This window comes from Mucor mucedo (assembly GCF_025094135.1).
Source record: "Mucor mucedo strain NRRL 3635 chromosome Unknown EV154scaffold_183, whole genome shotgun sequence".
In the NCBI taxonomy this organism is placed as follows: domain Eukaryota; kingdom Fungi; phylum Mucoromycota; class Mucoromycetes; order Mucorales; family Mucoraceae; genus Mucor; species Mucor mucedo.
The window spans coordinates 1-24,654 of NW_026252467.1; the positions used below are offsets into that span (position 1 = coordinate 1).

Here is a 24,654-nt window from a genome sequence, read left to right on the forward strand (position 1 = left end):
AACCATTACCAATCCAAACCATGACATTGCCTTTCCTAAACACGCCAAGTATGCAGGTGAAACCATTGACATTCCTGAGGAGTTGAGTGCTGTCCTCAAAATGTGTCTTCATCGTAATCCCAAATTACGACCCACCATGTCAGAATTATTGAACACAAAGTTCTAAAAAAAAATAAAATAAAAAATGTTGAAGGCAGATTTTTTGCCAGTAAATGAACCCAAATTACATTCGGCGGCGATATCGTCGGGCAATGCTCAAAAAAGCAATCCCATCCCATGTATAGTCTTATGAATTTTGGGTTTCTCTTGTCTTCTTTTTCCTATTGTTGGAATAAAACATTGTAGAGAGCAGCGGCAGTAACAATTATAAAACGCTTCCTGAGATGAGAGAACCTCACGCAGATTGTAGTATTTTAAAGTGAAAAACATTATAACATCTTTTCTTTAAAGGGACCCAGGTCTGTTGACACCTTCTGATAACACGGTCTTAAAAAAAAATTTGTTAATATGATCTACAATGTATACATATAGCAGACGTACAGGTCTCAAATGAATTGTATATCCCTATTAGCCCCCCCCCCCCCAGACAAATCTTGGGTCTACCTATGTTGAAAAGTATGGGGGTAAACTACTTTTTTTTTTAATAGTATAAACCCAAAATAACGTCGTTAGTGATATGCGCCATTTCTTTATTACCGTCATTGACTTTCTCCAAGACACAAATTGATATCGTACATCAAATTGACAGGCGTACGAGTGCTGTCCTTGTCTCCTTGAAACAGGTCGTAGAGAACAGATATAGTGGATATTTAGATCTTCAAATAGAAATTGTAATTCGTATAAAATAACTTCAAATGTATACGATATACCCTTCACCACTTATCCATAAATCCACCATCTTTAGGGTGAGAGGTCATGGCGCGCACACACGAAGCAGCAAAAAAAAAGTCCTTTCACGGGATACAATTTAGACTTATATATGAAGCGCCATTACCTGCAGACTCTAAATGAGTTTTTCGTTTTAAAAAGAGCCTAATGATAATATTGTCTTATCAGCAAGCCAAACTGTTTCTAACCCTTTTTTTTTTTTTGTAAAAGCTCAACAGATTCAGGCTTCATCCATTGCGTTCTCCAGACGGTATCAATCATTTAAAGATTTTATCAAGAAGACTTGGCTTCCCCGACTTACATTTCAAACTAAAACATCCCATCCACCTTGATGAAAATGGCGATTCATTTAGGATGATTGGAGTCCCTCTATAAAAAAACATAAAGAGATTATGATCTCATTTTTATTTTTTAATATGTATTATGTAAAACATACACTGGGACAAGCAGGACAGCCCCATATTGCCTGGGTCTTTCAAATAGGCTCGTTGGTTATTACGCGTTGGTTGTACATATTTAGTACATTAGGCTGATATAAGATCCGCTCGGCCTTTGGAGAAGATACATGCAATGTGTTACTGTCCAGGACATTTGCTTGTTCCATTTTTAAAAGAATTAGCCGGTATGGCTTGCCGTTTTGTTTGATTTAATCTTAATTATACATGCGTGCTCGATCTGTCTTTAACAAGATCAGTGCATGCTTCAGTTCCTTTTTGTGAAATGTAATCAAGTGATCTATTACTGATTATTATATTATTTTCATTTTACATCAAGATCCTTGACATTGAAGAAACTATTTGAGGTCTTAGATCTTGCTGCGCGCAGTCTACTTTAGATTTACTTATTTACGTTACTTAACTTCACATTAAAAAAGAAAAACGTTATGGTTAACAACCATTGAAAAAGAAAAAAGAGTTTTATTGAGAGTTTTTATTAATCAAGAAAAGATAGCTTATACAAATCAAGACATCGTTATTATTATAAGTTAGTTAAAGCACAAAAATTCTCATGATCTGCTATTTTACTTACTTGATATCATGAACACACCACACAAATAACAGTAGTAGATACACATTTGCCACTCACATAAAGAAGCGAGTGTTTCCAGGATGGCCACGAGGAGGCTTGTATCCATACATCCCGCATTTTCGGTTTTGTCTAGAATGGGGAGAAAATCGAAAAGGTTAATAGAAGCTGTGGGGGTGAGACTCGATGGAAAAGGACTAACTTGATCAAACTGGACCGTAGTCTGATAAATTAATATGTGAGTTGTAGTCAAGTAAGAATGCAAGGTACACTTTTCCACCCTCTACAACGCGCCCCTGTTACCCTCCCTGCAAGAGTAAAACTATCTAGACCGAAAAGAAAAACAGACCTAGCCGATAACGTCAGTATCTACCTCTCCGTCACTGCCAGCTCAAGGATTGTTATCCAGTTAAAGGACGACCATCACGTCCAAAGCAGTAACTACCCCCTCGGAAAGATAGCACTCCTCTGGTATTCCCACCAATATTGCCAGCTCAGTTGTTGAAGCGAAATCTCTGACACTACCACGATCGTCGGAACTACCATGGATTTTAAGTAGACCTCACCACCTTTTTTACGAGTGGGCTATGAAGAAGAAGAAGAAGAAAAAGAAACAAAAAATAACTTTTTTGACGCCAACTATTCACAAGCCTGGGGGGAAAACTCCGGTGTTAAATAGAAGTGTGATTGGACAATATTATCCGGTCTTTAAAATCTAACTCCAGATTTTGCTGCGCATTGCGATACTTGCCCAAAACAGACAGTACCTTCGTACTCGCAATTCAGAATCTCTTAAAGCATAGGATTTGGAAATTTGAAAAATGAAGATAAATATTATTAGGCGATGACTGAATAGAACCTATCACAGCACTTTTGATTCATGTATCCATTCGTTTGCCCGTAGAAGCACCTGCCAATATTCCTGATTTCGAATATGGTATGACTTACAATGACAATTTTGTTCCCATTCCCGCCTCTGGTATTGCTTATATGGATATTAACGATGTAACTGAATTACAAGATCAATATAAAAGTAATAGTGGAAGTGACTCCGACATCCATCTCGACAAAACAAAGTGTTGATGGATGGAAAAGTTGAATTTGAAAAGATTTCGGAAAGAAGAGATCATCAAATGGATCAATGACAACTACCATGATACTCATCATAACCATAGTAAGCCTTTTTATGCGTATTCACTACATCATGACATGGTAACTAATTCTTCTGTAAATTAGACGTGGGCAGAAAAATTAAAGTCCACTTATTTAAATATAAAAAAAACAAATGAGTGGAAACGGTACAGCTGAAAGAAGAAGTCCCACGATATGTGTGTGAATGGGAGCCAAATGTTTATCACCGAGGATCAAGAAACGTGTTTCTTACTGTGAGGAACCCCAGGTTTCAACTGAACGACAACGGGCGTATTGGAAGTTCGTCAAAAACAAAAGCTTCTGGACATTTTACGATTTCATTGCTTCATACTTTGTCTCTGATAAAAGCATGAGATCATTGTTGCACAGATCAGAGAAGGTCCAAACAAGCGACGATTTTGTAATGGAAGACTTTTTTGACGGCAAAAAGTACCAAGAGCTTTTAAGAAAAAATTGCTTTCAAAACAAGTATGACATCGCCATGGCATTGTATATTGATGGATTTGTTCGTGGTTTAAAGAGGAAAACAGAGTCTCACCATTGTCAAAGCTGTGAATATGAACTTAAGTCTCGATGAAAGGTAGTTTAAAGATTAAAATAATTCCATCAAAAATACTAATTGCCATTGTCTGTTACAGAGCAAAAAAAAAAAAAAGAAAACCAAATTGTTGTCTGCATCATCAAAGGACCCAAAAAACCAAAAGACATATATAGCTTCTTATATCCTTTATTAATGAAGTTAATTAAAATGGAGTCTGCTGGTGTGATTGTCAAGGCTCACGGCAGCCAAAAACATCATATCAAGGTGTATACCTGTCTATTTCTCGGTGATATTCCTGCCATGGCGGATACATTTGTAAGAGTTGTGTAACTCGGTATTAAGTATTTATACCTATACCAATCTTATATTAATAAAACTCAGTTTTACAACCTATCCTGATCCGCTACCTCTTACAACATTGTTCCACACTAGCCATGCAAGCAAATTTGGTTGTAAAGTCACACACAAGTGAGTTTGGGAATGCTAGAATTCTAAAGGAATCAATGTCAAAATTTAAATAGTAATTGATAAACATAAGAGGCATACGAAAATAAAAAAAATAATATTTAGTGGGGCCTCCTAGACCATCAATCACGGCCTGACATAGACTCGTCATACTTTCCATTAAACGGTGGGCAAGCGAAATGTCCATTTGCTCCCATTCTTTTCCTTTTATCACAGCCCTCAAATCTTTTACGTTATTTACCTTGGCTCTTCTTTCAGCCATTCGACGTTCCTAAGGCCCACCAGAGATGTTTAATTGGGTTTAAGTCTGGGCTTTGGGCGGACCAGTATTCAAACCTAGCAATCTGATGGGTCTGTTTCCACCACCGTGTGTAGGCCCCAGTATGGCATGAAGCCTCGTCTTCTTGCAGAATAAAGTCTATATCCTCCTTTTCTGGGCAATCACTTAAACCAGCCATGAAACTTACCAGCCAAAATATTTATATATTCCTCTTGATTTACCGTCCCATCAATTACGGTTAAAGGGCCGGATCCCCCCCCCCAATTCATTACATAACCTACTTTGTTGTTGGAATAACATTTATTTCCTGATACCTTTTTCCCAACTTTTCTAATTACTCTGGCTCCTCTATCGGATCCTGTTACGGAGAAAAAAAATACTCATCAGACCAAACCACGCTTTCCCACTCCCCCTTTGTCCAATTGGAATAACTACAGCCCCAACGAAGTCTTCTGTTCTTTGTGTTTTTGTGTCAAAACATGGATTATAGGCAGCAAAATAAGATCCAAAACCCATATTAACGTAGCTCTACTCAAACTCTAGTTATAGATCATTAATACATTACTAGTTATTGGCTTGCTTCTTATAACACGTTCCAAAGCTCTTTGGGATCTCTCTCGTTTATTTTTTTTTAAAGTGCTCCAGGAGTCTTTTTGGGTAGAGGACTGCGGGTTGCCCTAACTCTTTTCACAATATTGTGAACAGTAGACGTGAATAGCGCTACGGTCCTTGAAATTTCACTTTGACTTAATCCATACGTATGAAATCAGTAAAGACCCCATCTAAAGTTTAATTTCAAAAGTTAAATATGACTCCTCAGGATGTTTTTCAGTTGAATCTGTTAAAGTCATGGTGTTTTTCGTTTTTGCAATTAGGAAGAGAAATGTCGTTTTTTTTTTTTTTTAAAAAAAAAAAAAAAGGATATGCATGAAAAATCGCGTCTCCCCCAAACTCACTTTGTGTGATCGTAGTATTAACCTTAATCATCTTAATAAATAAAAACGTTGCATTTAACTATGAAGAGTGATTCGTGTTACAACTCTCAAGAGACGAAATAATGCGAAAAAAAAAAAAAAAAAACCTTAAAAATTAGCTTTTTGCATGAGTTGTAAAAAGGAAATATATAGATTATTATTATAATTAAAAAAAAAAATAGGAATAAAAAAAGCTTTAAAGCGCAAAGAATTGCTCACCGTGCTTTTCAGCACCACCACGACCACCCATTTTAATACGCAAATCATAAATTAAATCATTCCATTCACGCCACAAGGATCGTTTACCAAACATAATGAAGAGCCAAATACCAATCGTACTCACCAACACCTCAGCTACAATGATTAAAGAAAATGGCGGTAAATGAGGACTGATGACGGCCGCGCACATGTTTTGTGTCTTTCCCGGTGTTAGCATGCATTGGATCCAATCCAAAGTCACACGAGGATTATTTTGTAAATCCGTCATACGGCTCATTTGTGTCATGTAGAACAACTAAAAAAAAAGAGAGATAGTTTAGCATCAACAACCCAATAAATAATAATTTAAAAAAAAAAAAAAATTTACCCAGTAGAACAGGACGGTGACAATGGCAATGATGGCTAATAATAAAGCACGCCATTGAATTTTAACAGCCACAATAACATGTTTACGACTCACACCAGGTGGTCGATCTGTGATCGTGCCTGTCGATAACGATTGGGTCATATCAGACTCCAAGCCTTCACGTACAGCAATTTTAGCAATATAGAAAAAGGTACCGATATGAATGATAAAGCTAGGACAGACAACAGCGGCTAAAGGGTAAAAAAACATGGGAAAAATATACTTCATCGAGACCAAACAAAGATTAGCAAATTCAAACTTGATAGCATGGAGTCCCAAAGCAATTGACATGATGGTGGTGGGAATACCCCAACAAATGATATTGAGTAACACGTAACGATTCGTAAAGAAATTCGAGTTCCAAACCGTATGAACATGCAGGTTGAGAATTAAGGCTGAGCACCAAAGTACAGTGGCGAAGGAGCCAAAGATTAAAATAGCGCCTTGGGCTGCACACAATGTATTATTACCCATTTCACCCGTGGATATACCATTCGCAGCGCATTGCAATCGTTTAGGATTACCCACCGAGAAAAACACTCCCATGCTAAACAGAAAAATAGCAATCGAGAGGTTCAAAATCAAGAGTGAAGGGTGTCTTCTTTTATCGGGTAAAATCAAATAACTGATCACAAGGACAAATGAAAGTATAGCAGAAATAAATCGAAGTATATCCGTTGCTAAGAATCCTCGCGTTGCCCAGTTCTCTTTATAAAACTTTTTTACATATATAAAATGAGTCCCTCGTGTATGTGATGTGCTAAATCTTTTTTTGAAAGTAAACAAGAAACAAACTTACAAGGTTTTGCGCAGGACAGGGAATACAACATCCAAACTGACAATAATGAGGATCTAACGTATCATTGGATCCTTGCTTAGCAAGAGGATCCTTTAAAAAAGGTGAAGGACACTCTTGCATCACAAACCCTTCTGGAATGCCTGCAAGAACAAGTCGTCCCGCGTCTATTTCTTCTGGCGTCACTAGATCAATAGATATATATATGAGTTATCTTTGTGTGTGTGTGTGTGTGTGTGTGTGTAAATGAGCTAACGCAAATATAAAAAAAAAAGGTCAATGGAAAGAAATATTTGGTATTGAAACCTTTAGGGGAAGGAGGATCTGGTAAAGTCTTTCAGGTATTTTCTTACGAACATACCGAAAATTTTGCTCTTAAATGGGTCAAAGTACGCAACAAGGAAGAAATGGAGAACGTCAAGAATGAGATCGAACTTATGCGCCTTTTAGAGGACAGTGTACATACCATCACCTTGTTTGACTCTGAATTCACCCCTCAGGTCGTTCTTATGATTATGGAATATGGTGAGATGGATTTCGCTACCTTGATTAAAATCAAATCATTGAGTCCATGGGATATTGACTTTATTCGTTACTATTGGAAGCAAGTAAGTCATAAACAAAAGCAAATTTATCTCCCACTTCTCCAAGTAAGCTGATATACCTTTTTTTTTTAGATGTTACAGGCCGTGTGTGCAACCCATGGAAAAGACATTATTCATTCAGACCTAAAACCCGCTAATTTCATTGTGATTCGAGGCTCTCTGAAATTAATTGATTTCGGCATTGCTGCAGTAGTGCCCGATTATACTACGCATATTGCACGCGATTATCAAGTGGGCACGCGTAACTTTATGGCACCCGAGACCTTTACAGAAGGGAGCAATAGTGCATCAGATACCGTCTTCAAACAAGGTCGACCCAGTGATATTTGGTCTTTGGGATGTATTCTCTACCAAATGATCTTTGGTCTGCCTCCCTTTTACAGTGTACCCAAACACATGTTGGCTAAAACCATTACCAATCCAAACCATGACATTGCCTTTCCTAAACACGCCAAGTATGCAGGTGAAACCATTGACATTCCTGAGGAGTTGAGTGCTGTCCTCAAGATGTGTCTTCATCGTAACCCCAAATTACGACCCACCATGTCAGAATTATTGAACACAAAGTTCTAAAAAAAAATAAAATAAAAAATGTTGAAGGCAGATTTTTTGCCAGTAAATGAGTCCAAATTACATTCGGCGATATCGTCGGGCAATGCTCAAAAAAGCAATCCCATCCCATGTATATGTCTTATGAATTTTGGGTTTATCTTGTCTTCTTTTTCCTATTGTTGGAATAAAACATTGTAGAGAGCGACGGCAGTAAAATTATAAAACGCTTCCTGAGATGAGAGAACCTCACGCAGATTGTAGTATTTTAAAGTGAAAGACATTATAAACATCTTTTAAAGGGACCCAGGTCTGTTGACACCTTCTGATAACACGGTCTTAAAAAAAAAATTTGTTAATATGATCTACAATGTATACATATAGCAGACGTACAGGTCTCAAATGAATTGTATATCCCTATTAGCTTCCCCCCTCCCCAGACAAATCTTGGGTCTACCTATGTTGAAAAGTATGGGGGTAAACTACTTTTTTTTTTTTAATAGTATAAACCCAAAATAACGTCGTTAGTAATATGCGCCATTATTTATTACCGTCATTGACTTTCTCCAAGACACAATTTGATGTCGTACATCAAATTGACAGGCGTACGAGTGCTGTCCTTGTCTCCTTGAAACAGGTCGTAGAGAACAGATATAGTGGATATTTAGATCTTCAAATAGAAATTGTAATTCGTATAAAATAACTTCAAATGTATACGATATACCCTTCACCACTTATCCATAAATCCACCATCTTTAGGGTGAGAGGTCATGGCGCGCACACACGAAGCAGCAAAAAAAAAAGTCCTTTCACGGGATACAATTTAGACTTATATATGAAGCGCCATTACCTGCAGACTCTAAATGAGTTTTTCGTTTTAAAAAGAGCCTAATGATAGTATTGTCTTATCAGCAAGCCAAACTGTTTTCTAACCCTTTTTTTTTTGTAAAAGCTCAACAGATTCAGGCTTCATCCATTGCGTTCTCCAGACGGTATCAATCATTTAAGATTTTATCAAGAAGACTTGGCTTCCCGACTTACATTTCATAACTAAAACATCCCATCCACCTTGATGAAAATGGCGATCCTTAGGATGATTGGAGTCCCTCTATAAAAAAACATAAAGAGATTATGATCTCATTTTTATTTTTAATATGTATTATGTAAAACATACACTGGGACAAGCAGGACAGCCCCATATTGCCTGGGTCTTTCAAATAGGCTCGTTGGTTATTACGCGTTGGTTGTACATATTTAGTACATTAGGCTGATATAAGATCCGCTCGGCCTTTGGAGAAGATACATGCAATGTGTTACTGTCCAGGACATTTGCTTGTTCCATTTTTAAAAGAATTAGCCGGTATGGCTTGCCGTTTTGTTTGATTTAATCTTAATTATACATGCGTGCTCCATCTGTCTTTAACAAGATCAGTGCATGCTTCAGTTCCTTTTTGTGAAATATAATCAAGTGATCTATTAATGATTACTATATTATTTTCATTTTACATCAAGATCCTTGACATTGAAGAAACTATTTGAGGTCTTAGATCTTGCTGCGCGCAGTCTACTTTAGATTTACTTATTTACGTTACTTAACTTCACATTAAAAAAGAAAAACGTTATGGTTAACAACCATTGAAAAAGAAAAAAGAGTTTTATTGAGAGTTTTTATTAATCAAGAAAAGATAGCTTATACAAATCAAGACATCGTTATTATTATAAGTTAGTTAAAGCACAAAAATTCTCATGATCTGCTATTTTACTTACTTGATATCATGAACACACCACACAAATAACAGTAGTAGATACACATTTGCCACTCACATAAAGAAGCGAGTGTTTCCAGGATGGCCACGAGGAGGCTTGTATCCATACATCCCGCATTTTCGGTTTTGTCTAGAATGGGGAGAAAATCGAAAAGGTTAATAGAAGCTGTGGGGGTGAGACTCGATGGAAAAGGACTAACTTGATCAAACTGGACCGTAGTCTGATAAATTAATATGTGAGTTGTAGTCAAGTAAGAATGCAAGGTACACTTTTCCACCCTCTACAACGCGCCCCTGTTACCCTCCCTGCAAGAGTAAAACTATCTAGACCGAAAAGAAAAACAGACCTAGCCGATAACGTCAGTATCTACCTCTCCGTCACTGCCAGCTCAAGGATTGTTATCCAGTTAAAGGACGACCATCACGTCCAAAGCAGTAACTACCCCCTCGGAAAGATAGCACTCCTCTGGTATTCCCACCAATATTGCCAGCTCAGTTGTTGAAGCGAAATCTCTGACACTACCACGATCGTCGGAACTACCATGGATTTTAAGTAGACCTCACCACCTTTTTTACGAGTGGGCTATGAAGAAGAAGAAGAAGAAAAAGAAACAAAAAATAACTTTTTTGACGCCAACTATTCACAAGCCTGGGGGGAAAACTCCGGTGTTAAATAGAAGTGTGATTGGACAATATTATCCGGTCTTTAAAATCTAACTCCAGATTTTGCTGCGCATTGCGATACTTGCCCAAAACAGACAGTACCTTCGTACTCGCAATTCAGAATCTCTTAAAGCATAGGATTTGGAAATTTGAAAAATGAAGATAAATATTATTAGGCGATGACTGAATAGAACCTATGACAGCACTTTTGATTCATGTATCCATTCGTTTGCCCGTAGAAGCACCTGCCAATATTCCTGATTTCGAATATGGTATGACTTACAATGACAATTTTGTTCCCATTCCCGCCTCTGGTATTGCTTATATGGATATTAACGATGTAACTGAATTACAAGATCAATATAAAAGTAATAGTGGAAGTGACTCCGATATCCATCTCGACAAAACAAAGTGTTGATGGATGGAAAAGTTGAATTTGAAAAGGTTTCAGAAAGAAGAGATCATCAAATGGATCAATGACAACTACCATAATACTCATCATAGCCATAGTAAGCCTTTTTATGCGTATTCACTACATCATGACATGGTAACTAATTCTTCTGTAAATTAGACGTGGGCAGAAAAATTAAAGTCCACTTATTTAAATATAAAAAAAACAAATGAGTGGAAACGGTACAGCTGAAAGAAGAAGTCCCACGATATGTGTGTGAATGGGAGCCAAATGTTTATCACCGAGGATCAAGAAACGTGTTCTTACTGTGAGGAACCCCAGGTTTCAACTGAACGACAACGGGCGTATTGGAAGTTCGTCAAAAACAAAAGCTTCTGGACATTTTACGATTTCATTGCTTCATACTTTGTCTCTGATAAAAGCATGAGATCATTGTTGCACAGATCAGAGAAGGTCCAAACAAGCGACGATTTTGTAATGGAAGACTTTTTTGACGGCAAAAAGTACCAAGAGCTTTTTACGAAAAAAATTGCTTTTAAAACAAGTATGACATCGCCCTGGCGTTGTATATTGATGGATTTGTTCGTGGCCAAAGAGGAAAACAGAGTCTCACCATTGTCAAAGCTGTGAATATGAACTTAAGTCTCGATGAAAGGTAGTTTAAAGATTAAAATAATTCCATCAAAAATACTAATTGTCATTGTCTGTTACAGAGCAAAAAAAAAAAAAAAAGAAAACCAATTTGTTGTCTGCATCATCAAAGGACCCAAAAAACCAAAAGACATATATAGCTTCTTATATCTTTTATTAATGAAGTTAATTAAAATGGAGTCTGCTGGTGTGATTGTCAAGGCTCACGGCAGCCAAAAACATCATATCAAGGTGTATACTTGTCTGTTTCTCGGGGATATTCCTGCCATGGCGGATACATTTGTAAGAGTTGTGTAACTCGGTATTAAGTATTAATACCTATACCAATCTTATATTAATAAAACTCAGTTTTACAACCTATCTTGATCCGCTACCTCTTACAACATTGTTCAACACTAGCCATGCAAGCAAATTTGGTTGTAAAGTCACACACAAGTGAGTTTAGGAATGCTAGAATTCTAAAGGAATCAATGTCAAAATTTAAATAGTAATTGATAAACATAAGAGGCATACGAAAATAAAATAAAAAAATATTTAGTGGGGTCTCCTAGACCATCAATCACGGCCTGACATAGACTCGTCATACTTTCCATTAAACGGTGGGCAAGCGAAATGTCCATTTGCTCCCATTCTTTTCCTTTTATCACAGCCCTCAAATCTTTTACGTTATTTACCTTGGCTCTTCTTTCAGCCATTCGACGTTCCTAAGGCCCACCAGAGATGTTTAATTGGGTTTAAGTCTGGGCTTTGGGCGGACCAGTATTCAAACCTAGCAATCTGATGGGTCTGTTTTCACCACCGTGTGTAGGCCCCAGTATGGCATGAAGCCTCGTCTTCTTGCAGAATAAAGTCTATATCCTCCTTTTCTGGGCAATCACTTAAACCAGCCATGAAACTTACCAGCCAAAATATTTATATATTCCTCTTGATTTACCGTCCCATCAATTACGGTTAAAGGGCCGGATCCCCCCCCCAATTCATTACATAACCTACTTTGTCCAATTGAAATAACTACAGCCCCAACGAAGTCTTCTGTTCTTTGTGTTTTTGTGTCAAAACATGGATTATAGGCAGCAAAATAAGATCCAAAACCCATATTAACGTAGCTCTACTCAAACTCTAGTTATAGATCATTAATACATTACTAGTTATTGGCTTGCTTCTTATAACACGTTCCAAAGCTCTTTGGGATCTCTCTCGTTTATTTTTTTTTAAAGTGCTCCAGGAGTCTTTTTGGGTAGAGGACTGCGGGTTGCCCTAACTCTTTTCACAATATTGTGAACAGTAGACGTGAATAGCGCTACGGTCCTTGAAATTTCACTTTGACTTAATCCATACGTATGAAATCAGTAACTAAAGACCCCATCTAAAGTTTGATTTCAAAAGTTAAATATGACTCCTCAGGATGTTTTTCAGTTGAATCTGTTAAAGTCATGGTGTTTTTCGTTTTTGCAATTAGGAAGAGAAATGTCGTTTTTTTTTTTTTTAAAAAAAAAAAAAAAGGATATGCATGAAAAATCGCGTCTCCCCCAAACTCACTTTGTGTGATCGTAGTATTAACCTTAATCATCTTAATAAATAAAAACGTTGCATTTAACTATGAAGAGTGATTCGTGTTACAACTCTCAAGAGACGAAATAATGCGAAAAAAAAAAAACCTTAAAAATTAGCTTTTTGCATGAGTTGTAAAAAGGAAATATATAGATTATTATTATAATTAAAAAAAAAAAAATAGGAATAAAAAAACTTTAGAGCGCAAAGAATTGCTCACCGTGCTTTTCAGCACCACCACGACCACCCATTTTAATACGCAAATCATAAATTAAATCATTCCATTCACGCCACAAGGATCGTTTACCAAACATGATGAAGAGCCAAATACCAATTGTACTCACCAACACCTCAGCTACAATGATTAAAGAAAATGGCGGTAAATGAGGACTGATGACGGCCGCGCACATGTTTTGTGTCTTTCCCGGTGTTAGCATGCATTGGATCCAATCCAAAGTCACACGAGGATTATTTTGTAAATCCGTCATACGGCTCATTTGTGTCATGTAGAACAACTAAAAAAAAAAAAAAAAAAAAGAGATAGTTTAGCATCAACAACCCAATAAATAATAATTAAAAAAAAAAAAAATTACCCAGTAGAACAGGACGGTGACAATGGCAATGATGGCTAATAATAAAGCACGCCATTGAATTTTAACAGCCACAATAACATGTTTACGACTCACACCAGGTGGTCGATCTGTGATCGTGCCTGTCGATAATGATTGGGTCATATCAGACTCCAAGCCTTCACGTACAGCAATTTTAGCAATATAGAAAAAGGTACCGATATGAATGATAAAGCTAGGACAGACAACAGCGGCTAAAGGGTAAAAAAACATGGGAAAAATATACTTCATCGAGACCAAACAAAGATTAGCAAATTCAAACTTGATAGCATGGAGTCCCAAAGCGATTGACATGATGGTGGTGGGAATACCCCAACAAATGATATTGAGTAACACGTAACGATTCGTAAAGAAATTCGAGTTCCAAACCGTATGAACATGCAGGTTGAGAATTAAGGCTGAGCACCAAAGTACAGTGGCGAAGGAGCCAAAGATTAAAATAGCGCCTTGAGCTGCACACAATGTATTATTACCCATTTCACCCGTGGATATACCATTCGCAGCGCATTGCAATCGTTTAGGATTACCCACCGAGAAAAACACTCCCATGCTAAACAGAAAAATAGCAATCGAGAGGTTCAAAATCAAGAGTGAAGGGTGTCTTCTTTTATCGGGTAAAATCAAATAACTGATCACAAGGACAAATGAAAGTATAGCAGATATAAATCGAAGTATATCCGTTGCTAAGAATCCTCGCGTTGCCCAGTTCTCTTTATAAAACTTTTTTACATATATAAAATGAGTCCCTTGTGTATGTGTATGCTAAATCTTTTTTTGAAAGTAAACAAGAAACAAACTTACAAGGTTTTGCGCAGGACAGGGAATACAACATCCAAACTGACAATAATGAGGATCTAACGTATCATTGGATCCTTGCTTAGCAAGAGGATCCTTTAAAAAAGGTGAAGGACACTCTTGCATCACAAACCCTTCTGGAATGCCTGCAAGAACAAGTCGTCCCGCGTCTATTTCTTCTGGTGTCACTAGATCAATATATATGTATGAGTTATCTTTGTGTGTGTGTGTGTGTGTGTGTGCAATAAAAGCTCATGGCTTACATTTGGTGGGGATATTGTTACAGGTAGCGTCAGGTTGAAGGGTGTCTCCTGTACTGGTGATAGTATTTGAGGAACAATCTGGTAAAAACTGTGATTGTCCTGCCATAGCAAAGATGGAAGAACAATACTGATGCACTGTCTCACAAGAGGAAGTACAAGCTGGCATCACGCTGATCGCTTAATTGATCATTGTAAAAAGAAGAAAGTCAGCGAATAGAAAAAATAAAAAGTTGCTTTTTTTGGAGGTTATTAAGAAGAAACATACTGTTGTTAGTGCCAGTGACACATTTAGGATAGGCTAAAGAACATGAATAACGAGCATAGGCATCGTAACAATCGGGACTGACTTTGCCCACCAAAGCTTGTAATTGGGGTAAATTACTTAATTGGGTTTCGACAGTGACGAAATCTACCTTGTCTGGTAAAAACACGCTATAATCCACATAATTCTTTGATACAGAAAGAAAAAAAAAAAACAAAGTGTGAGTGATTTTTGTTTTGTTTGCTTTTTTAAATAAAAAAAGAGTCTTTACTGAACACGTTGCATTGGAAGAATATGAGTTACAAGTGCCACCCGTTTTGACTATTTTTCGACGAAAGGGAAAATTAAGATGGTGTAACCCCAAACAAAGAAAGTTTCTGTTTTGAATTTTTTTTTTTTTTACCTGTTTGAGCTGTAACTGTTACAGAGAAGAACAGTGCAGAGGTGAGCAATGTTTGGATCAACATGTTGTTTATTATGATTTTTCTTTTTCTTTATAAGGAGTGTAAATGTTGATATGTAAATAGATCAAAAAGTCAATAAAAAAAAAAAAAAAAAAAAAAAAAAAAAAAGAGAGGGAGAGAAAAGAGAAAGATGAAAAGAAAAAAAGAAAAAAAAAAGGTGTGGGGAATGAAATATATGAAAAGGGAAACATATGCTCTTCTCACAATGGAAATAAAATATAAAAAAAAAAAGGGATCGATGTTTTATTGCATGTGGTACGAGAGAGAGAGTAAAAAAAAAAAAAAGTTTATTGTGTTCCAGTCATGGCTTCTTCTTCAGTATTTAGCATGGCTTCTTCCACTACAAGTGGAAGATCTGCAGCATCCGACACAATATTTACACCACCAATGACTTCAGCCTGTTGTTCATGGTTACCCATAAATGAACTCACAGCATCTTTTACCTTGCTAAATCCTTCAATGACTAAGGGTTTCTTTACTTTGTAACTCTCAATATCATGGTGATACCTTGGCGCAGAAAAAGGAAAAGGTTTTAGTACACACATCGGATTGGGGGAGGATCAAAAAAAGAACTTACTGTGCGCAGTCGAAATCCCAAGTGGATCTCCACTTGGCTTCTTCACAAAGATTTTGTGTCCAGGGTTCACCATAGGTGATGGGAATAAATGTACGATAGACGTAAATGACAGAAAAGATCAGCATAGCAGCTGCCATCAATCGTTTACGATTAGCAAGACGAATGGTCAAGAGATCGAATCCAACACTGAACAAGAGGATAGAGAAATATAAGGCTGGCATATAATGATGCAAGAATAATTGTCTACCCATTAAAAAGAATGGGAAATAATGAAGGAACCACCCAACTAGGAAGAAACCAGCTGATTCATCATAGAACTTCCTTAGATCTAAAAAAAAAGTGTGTGTGTCAATAAAGACATTTTTTTTTTCTTTCTTTCTTCTTTTTTTTTTTACTTTTTTTATTACCTCCAAAGTCCTTTTGAATGCCTCGTTTGTCCAAGATAATAAAGACGGATTTAAGAATGATGCAGACCAAGATGGAGGTAAAAGTAGCCCAATAAATCAAGGGATTTCCCAGTAAATAAAGGTGCAACTTATCCTTGGACCAAAAATTAATACCCCGACGCAAGAGTGGCCAAGACTTTTAAATTGACAATTTAGTTTTAGAGACCTACAACAAAAAAAATTATAATTATTATTTACCTCTGGTCTTGAATCGTATGGATGCGATGAGGTTAATCCACTGTTGGTATCCCACATGACCTTGTTCAATTCAAGAAATTTCTTAATGAATCCCAATTTGTTATAAGTCACTCTTTCCGCATCAGGCGATACTTTGTGAATCGTTAGCAAAAAAAACTTAAGTTAACTCACTCACACACACGAACGACTTACAGAGATTGTTCTCGGTGGATTCGATATACCACACAGTTTTAGCAATTTTACCGCCATTAATGCAGGTGACCTCCTGTTGCTCAAAACCCCATTCGGGTAATTTCACAGAGTGAGAGAAAAGTGCACATTGTGTCATGACATGAATCAAGCGAAACTTTGTATGAATCGTACGCAATCGTTTGGTGGATTCAGGATCGGATTTTTCTCCCTTGATAATCTCTACACGCCATTGATCATTTTCGTCACCATAGAAATCCTCAAAACCATACGTACTGATTTTTTTTAAAAAAAAAAAAAAGGAATGAGCTAATCCCATCCATGTGTGTGTAACGGTCCCTACCTACCTCACTTCATTGTGATATTCAATGTCTGTCATAGGAGGACGGATATCATGTGAATGTAAACGTTTGTTCGTATCGGCATGTTTAAATGTAATAATATCACCGTCTTTAATATACTCGATATCCGTTGTATTCACGTCTTTGACTTTAGTAATTGTCCACCAGTTATTATCATCACGATGAGGATACAACGTCACCTGTTGCTCTACAGATAAAAAAGATTGGGCATTCTATTTTATTTTTATAATAATAAAAAAAAACTTACGTTTACTGCCAGTGGGATAATTATGAGGATGAGAATGAAGGTATCCACCTCGCGTTGCCACATGTCGAATAAACACTTTGGAACCAAACGCAATATCTAGGATTTAAAAAAAAAAGAAGTGAATTAAAAAAAAAAAGAAGGCAATGCAGGGGGGAGAATAAGCTATTACCAACAGGCGTATTGATACTGGTATGACCATCCAACGTTTGTTGAAACTCGGGTGACATAAATCCATCTCCTTCGCCACTGTTAGGTAAAATATGGAAATGAATCCTAAACATGAGGAGGTACACGGCCACGGGTAAAACAATTAAGCAGAGGGCACGGGCGCCAAAATGTCTTAAAAAGACCGAAGAGGAAACACGCGTGTTCCCCCAAAGTTCCCAGAGTCCCTTCAATGTTGACGTGCCAATCGTTGCAATTGTGAATAAACCCACCCATTTACAACTGACAGTCAAACCTAATCCAAGACCTGTCATGGCCAACCATACATACCACCACAATGTGAACGGTCTATGGGGATGGACAAAAAAGAGAGAGGGGGTTAACATACTTGATGTGTTATATATATATGGAAAGAGTGATGCTTTACTTGCGCTTTTGACCGTGGAAATTGACCCACATGAGCGTAGTGGCAGCGGTAAAAAACAAAAGTGGTGGATCCAACAAGATCAATCGATTATTAGCAATTAAACCGTTTTCTACACGTACACAAATAAATAACAAGAATGAGAGGGGGGGGGGCAAATCCACATTTTAATTTTTTTTTTTTTCGTTATTGTTACCATAGCAAACCATAAAAGCAGCTACTAAACCAGCAGCAATTGAATGACCAGCACCACGTACTGTCAGATATGCAATCGGTACCACTAATAATCCAGTTATACCACAAAATACACGCATAATCACATACGGTACATTTTCCTCAAGATAATCCCTAACATTCTTTATGAGCCTCTCTTTCTCATTTTATATATATATATATAAACATCGTGTCGTGGGGGGAGGGTTCCTCTTACTTTCCAATATCCTTGAAATCAAATCCATCTAAACCAGCCAATTTACCTACAAGTGCAATTAACATTTTCGCCAACTGAAATTATCGTATTTTTTGCATATGAGTATAAAATGTTAAATCCAAACAAATTAAAATAATCGGGTGAGTGTTTGCAACTTACGGGTGGATGCACGTCCATAAAAAAACGAGTCTTTATATATTTTGTAGCGAAACCTCCAAAGTGCACTTCCTACAACAACAACAAAAAAAAAAGGGGGGGTTGATATGAGTACACAGTCTTTTTACATATGAAAAAAAAAATAAGAGAGTAGGTTTACATCAAAGACAACAGAGGGAGGTTGAGCAATCTTGTAGAGACGAATGTAAGCAGCCCACAGAGTGATGGCCAAGACAATATAGGCATCTCGTTTAAGCGATGCTCGTTTGAGAATGTCTTTACGTTGTCTGAATTTAGACGACTTGTGGTCAAACAAGTCAATATCTGAACTATCGTACTCGTCCAAGTCGACTCTTTTTAAATGATGGGTACGTTTACGAAAGGTATCGGTGTGTTTTGTCAGACCTGTGGTATAGCCACTTTCTTCCATGGACACAGGTACATGGTCTTCCTGATGTGTACGATGTAAAAGTGAATCGCTTCTTTCGGGAGAATACCCATACGCTGGTGGTATGTTATCCAACGTCATTTTCTTATTATTATTTTTTTTTTTTTTACACTTTTGGCAAATAAAATAAAAGAGAGAGAGAGAGATAGAAAATACAGATTTTCTTTTTTCTGTGTTTATGATGGCCTGTAGACGGCGCCTGTTCAAAAAAAAAGAGGTTTTTTTTTTTTTTTTTTTAATGTAGCGCTCGCCATGGCACAAAATTGGGCGTGTGGAGCTATTCCTTTTATGACCATCCATCATAAATTAAAAACTTTCTTTAAAGGTGAACTTTCATAAAAGAATTCTATGCTTTTCATCAAAAGCACGACCATAAAAAAAAAAGCATTTCCTATTATTTTTTTTTTCACGCTTCAAAAAAAAAAAGACATGGGCCAAATAGGACCCTCCCTTCTTTTGCACCCCCAGATACGATAAAGAATCCTTCAAGATTAGGCTCACCAAGATAATGGTAAGGACCACATACACTCTTATCTTAAGGAGATGGAATAGACTAAAAGAGTATGTAAACACCCACCCAAAAAAGTATAATTCACTGGAGGATGATGAGGCGCCTCCCAAGTAGTTTTTATATTCTGATCCCTTAAAGAGTTTTTTTTTTTAATGAGGCGCCTTTTGAAAATAGATATAGAGTGGTGGAAAATCTATCGCTTGGCATTCCACAATCAAAAAAAAAAAAAAAAAAGAGGTAAACAGGCATGTTTTATCCCACTCTCTTTTTATAAAAAACCAACTTGGACTGTCAAATAATCAGCCTTCAACAGTGTGTGTGTGTGTTTTTTTGTTACCAGCTTGTTTCAAACTCCCGATCTTTACGTAATCCAGGGCTCACACGGTATTATGTATTGGGAGGGTTGGGGGGTGTGTTACAAGAAAACCCTGTTGGAAAAAAAAATAGATAAAAAGGGGTCTCGTGTTTTCAACTTTTTTTTTATTTTTTTATTCACACTCTTCTTTATCTTTTTTATATACATATAAAAAAAAAATGTCGTTACGTTGGGGTATCATTGGTACAGGTAATATTGCTCATACATTTGCTAGAGCACTTGCAGTGGCCAAAAAGGGAACCTTGGTAGCCGTCGGTAGTCGATCCTTGGAAACCGCTCAAGCGTTTGGCCAAGAATTCGGGGTAAAGTTATGTTTCGGGTCTTATACAGAGTTACTCTCTTGCGACCAAGTCGATATTGTTTATCTCTGTACACCTCACCCTTATCATTACGAATTGGCATTGACCACAGTCCAATACCGTAAGCACATGCTCATTGAGAAACCCATGGCCATGACGCATGCTCAAGTACAACATATTTTGGACGCCGCCAAAGAAGCAGGTCTCTTTGTGATGGAAGCCTACATGTACCGTTGTCATCCTCAAACCTTGAAATTGGTTGATTTGATCCAGTCCGGTGCTATTGGCAAGGTCAAATTTATTCGTGCTAATTTCTCCTTTGATGGTAGATCCTTGGGTCCTTCTTCCCGACTCTGGAGAAATGAATTGGGTGGAGGTGCCATCCTTGATATCGGCGGATGTGAGTCTTCTTATTAAAGAAAGCTAAAAAGCTAAAATGTCTAACCATCTTTTTTTCCTTGCTAGATCCCATGTCTTTTTGTCGTTTGATTGCTGGTATTGAAAAGAAGGGTATTGCCAACCCCACGCAAATCAAGGCCACAGGCTATATCCAACCCGATACAAAGGTAGATGAATGGTCCAATGCCAGTCTCGCATTCGAGGATGGTGTGACCGCCCAAGTCTTTACTGGTATCTTTTCCGATAGTGATTGTAGTGTCGAGGTCTTGGGTAGTGAAGGATCTGTCAAGGTCAATAATTTATGGCGTCCCGATTTACCTCAATTGGGTGCGGTCGAATTGGAATATACAAAGTATGGTCAAGAGAAGGAGATCATTCCTGTGCCATTGGAGGAGACAAATCTGTTTGCCTATGAGGCGGATGCTGTAGCTGATGCTGTATTGAATGGTCAACATGAGTGTCGTTACATGACCTGGGAAGATACCATTGGACAAAGCATCGCTATGGATGCTTGGAGAAAGGAGATTGGTTTAAAGTACAAGGAAGATAATTAAAAAAAAAAAAAAAAATTGATATTTATTGCTGTATTAATCTACAAAAGGGGGTTTCTTTTTTTTCTTTCTTTTTTCTTTTTTTTTTTTTTATGCTACACGTTTGCCAAATTCCTCGCTAAAAAAAAAGTATTGGATGTTAGTAAAAAAAAAAAATCATCTCCCATTGAGATAAATAACACTTACTTGTATTCACGCCAAATCTATGATTGTTAAAAAAAAAAAGTGAGAGATTAATATTCGAGATATATATATATAAAAAAAAAAAAAAAAAACTTACAACAGGTGCAGATGTGCAAGGAATTAAACCCACTTCAGTGACCACCAGCGTAATGTACTTTGAGGGAGTCACATCGTATAAAATATTGAGTAATCTGAGATCGGGTTGTTCTCTCCAGTTGGCTAAAACGGCATTCTCATCCTGTTTTTTAGCATAATGTGTATGCGTGATAGATTTGGTATTGACTAAATCATCGGGATTACCCAACTCGTTCAAGACGAACGAATCCACTTGAGTACGGTTGACAAACTTGTAAGTTTCACAACAAATCATGACGGGGATCTGTTTATCACTGGCTGCCATGGCTACCATGGAACTACCGATACGTGAGTACACAGCACCATTGTTCAGGAGAGCATGGGCGCCCATAATGACTTTGGTAACGGATTTCAGTGCGACATAGACACTGGATAATAAATGATAGGAACAATCGATACCAGCCGCTACTAAACGACGTAAGAGATGTTTACCCTCAAATAAGGGACGACTGTCTACCACAATGACCTTGAAATCAATCCCCTTCTTTTTGGTCTCTAATAATAAACTTTCAACGACAGATGATTTAGCGTAAGTCAGGATCACATCACCGTCTTGGATCTTTTGTAGACCGTTCTGAACAATCAATTGATCGGCCATGGTGATTCTTTCACGGATAAAATGACCAATACGTTCGGTCAATCGAGTACGTGCATCATCATCGCTCAAGGGGGGGTCTTCTTCTACAATATCGGCCATTTCCTTTTTTAACCAACGAATACATTCACGCATACTGAGTGACATGGGTCGAATACTGAGCAAGTAGGCGATATGGGGGTCCAAATGCTTTTGAATGTGTCGAGAGAAAGTGGCGTCGGAAGGTGGTTTGTGATCTGAAATAACCTAAAAAAAAAAAAAAAAAATAAGAACTCTTTTTTATAAATGATGCACGTCAAAAAAAAAAAGGGGGGGGTAATAAATTACCTTGGAAAAGATTTCCAACATGGCAACGCAACGAGCATTGGAACCCACGATTTTATATTCAGAGAAATACAAGCCGAGTTGAAGTACAGCAGGATGAAGGTCCTTTGTCAAAGCTTCCGAGACCTTGGGAACGTCTAAATGAAGAAGCCAAGGTACTTGATTTTGATCTCGAGTAGGTTTCTTCTTTCTTTTGGCAGCTTCTGAATCTGCACCGGCGATACCAGAGACAGAGGTGGGAGCAGCTGAAGCCGCAGTAGAAGCGGCAGCGGCAGCGGCAGCAGCAGCAGCAGGATTCTTTTTGTGGTCATTGTCTTTCGAGGCAGCTTCTTTAGCTTGTCTTTGCTTTTCTTGTAAAGCACGACGCTCTGCTTTTGTCATGTCCTTTTGTGCCTTCTTGGGAGGAGGTGCGTTTGGGTTATGAGGACGAGTGTTTTCCTTGACTTTTTTCTCTTTAGCGGGCACCTTGTCCTTCTTTTCTTTGACAGGCACACCTGTTGTTTTCTCTTCAGCAGAGGAGGCAGTAATAGTAGGTGTGATACTTTTTCGACGGTGGATGAGGGGAGAACCCTTTTTGCTCGAGTCATCGCCGGCAGACAACCAACGGTTTTCGTAAGAGGAACTCATGGGTTGTCCCATATTGGGAGAACCAGCGGCTACTTTGGCATTGGGAATACCAAGAGGCTTTCTTGAGGGGTGAGTCTTACATGTTTTATTTTATATATAATCGAATGTATGTATCCTTACGCTAGACTTTGGTAATGTATTCTCCATTGAATGAAAATAAAATAGTAATGAAGAAATAAAAAAAAAATATTTCGAGTGAGAGCGCGGGGGGGACTGCTTCGCTAGTAAAAAACAATATAATTGGATACAGTGAAATTACCGGCTTTTATATAAAAAACTCCTGGCGTTTTACAATAATTTTAAATGGCCAAGCGAAAAGTTGGAAAAACCTACAAAGCCTCGAAGTTTCTTTTCCGCAAAACGATTTGACAGAAAAAAACCCACATTAAACAGAATTGTCAACAGTTTAAACGATGCAATCATAAATACAAATCCAGTTGCCTAAGTGCTCTTAATTTTTCGAGAAATATGGGATAGTTCGTAGTTAAAAAAACTTAAGAATGTCAATGTCACATTTTGGTCTAAGAACCAGTCGATGAATTGATTGAAGATTTAGTCAAGAATCTAGTTGAGGTTTCAGTTAAAGATTCAACCGGGGGAAGATGGCTGACAACAGTGTACTGATCGAGTATCTTGAGATCTTTCAAAGTTTAATAAACGAACGATATTCTTCTGAATAAAACAATCGTATTTTTTGGATAGGGCTGGTGTCGTTTTTTTCTTTCCTAAAGAAAAAATATAATTATTTATGTAGACCACGAGTATTTCTTTGGATTACCCGCAAAGGTTTGGGAGGATTGATGTTTTAGAAACAATTGTATCAAGAAGCTTGGAACAAAAGGCTACAATAAAAAGCCTCACGCTCGAAGAATTGTGGATATGTTCAGGTGTTGCAGGAAAAGGTTTTTTATACCTTGTGTATGCTAAATTGCTCCCCCCCCCCTTCTTTTAGTTGAAATGCTAGTTGTTTTAGCTTTATAAATCAATGCAATATAGATGCTGTGACTCAAAATGTGATGCTTCATATAATGCGCATGATCCAGAAATCATTGAACAGCTCCCTCTTGAATTTAAGTTGAGTTTATGTTGTTCTTTTTTACTGAGAAAGAATGTCAAAAGTATTTGCAGACCTTCTGAAACTTGGTCCAGAGAGAGTTCAAAAGATACTTCGCGAGCTTCACGTACTTCATCATGATACAATTGAACCTGAATATCTGCTTTCTGAATACAAGAAGAGAAACGAAAATTTTCAGTATTAGAAACACTCCTACCAGAAATTTAGATAGCCAAAAGATGATTATGGATATGAAATGACAATTGCGCTTTATTCGGATCACGTAAAAGGTGGTGAAGCGTTTTTTGGAGGTGTTGTATTCGAGTCATTAAATGAAGGTGTCTAGCCAGTAGCTTTGATTGATGAAATGATTCGCATAATATATAGTTGTTATATTTACCCTTGGCTGCCTAATGATGCCAATGACATATAGTCCTCATCTACCCGGGTTGCTCTTTTACAGTGAAACCCTAAATTACTGACCGTATTTTAGCAGTTTCCTATGGGCTTGATAATAGTTATATGCGGTTATCAACTATATCGAGATATGAATTTGTTTTTTGTATCTAATCCATATGCGATTTACCACACATACGTTTTC

General features: G+C 37.4%; 6 protein-coding genes across 6 annotated transcripts; 2 read left to right on the forward strand and 4 right to left on the reverse strand.

Moving 5' to 3' along the window:
* Window positions 1–5,446: 5,446 nt before the first annotated feature.
* EV154DRAFT_101227 (uncharacterized protein) lies at window positions 5,447–6,934 on the reverse strand. The gene is made up of 3 exons (XM_051593851.1): window positions 6,751–6,934; window positions 5,913–6,668; window positions 5,447–5,840 (listed from the first exon to the last, which is right to left on the reverse strand). The coding sequence occupies exons 1-3, from the start codon at window positions 6,868–6,870 to the stop codon at window positions 5,523–5,525; spliced, it is 1,194 nt and encodes a 397-aa protein (XP_051451508.1). The 5' UTR covers window positions 6,871–6,934; the 3' UTR covers window positions 5,447–5,522.
* Window positions 6,935–7,332: 398 nt separating this feature from the next.
* Window positions 7,333–7,976, forward strand: EV154DRAFT_528571 (kinase-like domain-containing protein). The gene has a single exon (XM_051603598.1). It carries the CDS (start codon window positions 7,425–7,427, stop codon window positions 7,923–7,925), a length of 501 nt encoding a protein of 166 aa, XP_051451509.1. The 5' UTR covers window positions 7,333–7,424; the 3' UTR covers window positions 7,926–7,976.
* Window positions 7,977–13,141: 5,165 nt separating this feature from the next.
* EV154DRAFT_487394 (uncharacterized protein) lies at window positions 13,142–15,360 on the reverse strand (the record flags this gene model as incomplete). Its single annotated transcript, XM_051598975.1, has 6 exons — window positions 13,142–13,459; window positions 13,538–14,293; window positions 14,375–14,556; window positions 14,632–14,808; window positions 14,897–15,049; window positions 15,297–15,360. 6 exons carry the CDS (start codon window positions 15,358–15,360, stop codon window positions 13,142–13,144), a joined length of 1,650 nt encoding a protein of 549 aa, XP_051451510.1.
* A 191-nt stretch (window positions 15,361–15,551) lies between these two features.
* On the reverse strand, window positions 15,552–19,108 carry EV154DRAFT_528576 (Dolichyl-phosphate-mannose-protein mannosyltransferase-domain-containing protein). Its single transcript, XM_051603599.1, has 13 exons — window positions 18,712–19,108; window positions 18,555–18,623; window positions 18,396–18,469; window positions 18,162–18,313; window positions 17,969–18,077; window positions 17,546–17,889; window positions 17,377–17,472; window positions 17,115–17,316; window positions 16,771–17,042; window positions 16,579–16,709; window positions 16,342–16,516; window positions 15,935–16,262; window positions 15,552–15,864 (listed from the first exon to the last, which is right to left on the reverse strand). The coding sequence occupies exons 1-13, from the start codon at window positions 19,078–19,080 to the stop codon at window positions 15,645–15,647; spliced, it is 2,541 nt and encodes an 846-aa protein (XP_051451511.1). The 5' UTR covers window positions 19,081–19,108; the 3' UTR covers window positions 15,552–15,644.
* Window positions 19,109–19,924: 816 nt separating this feature from the next.
* Window positions 19,925–21,248, forward strand: EV154DRAFT_473681 (uncharacterized protein). Its single transcript, XM_051597941.1, has 2 exons — window positions 19,925–20,585; window positions 20,651–21,248. The coding sequence occupies exons 1-2, from the start codon at window positions 20,045–20,047 to the stop codon at window positions 21,136–21,138; spliced, it is 1,029 nt and encodes a 342-aa protein (XP_051451512.1). The 5' UTR covers window positions 19,925–20,044; the 3' UTR covers window positions 21,139–21,248.
* On the reverse strand, window positions 21,182–23,150 carry EV154DRAFT_101364 (uncharacterized protein). Its single transcript, XM_051593852.1, has 4 exons — window positions 22,376–23,150; window positions 21,416–22,294; window positions 21,322–21,338; window positions 21,182–21,253 (listed from the first exon to the last, which is right to left on the reverse strand). Exons 1-4 carry the CDS (start codon window positions 23,009–23,011, stop codon window positions 21,226–21,228), a joined length of 1,560 nt encoding a protein of 519 aa, XP_051451513.1. The 5' UTR covers window positions 23,012–23,150; the 3' UTR covers window positions 21,182–21,225.
* Window positions 23,151–24,654: the final 1,504 nt, after the last annotated feature.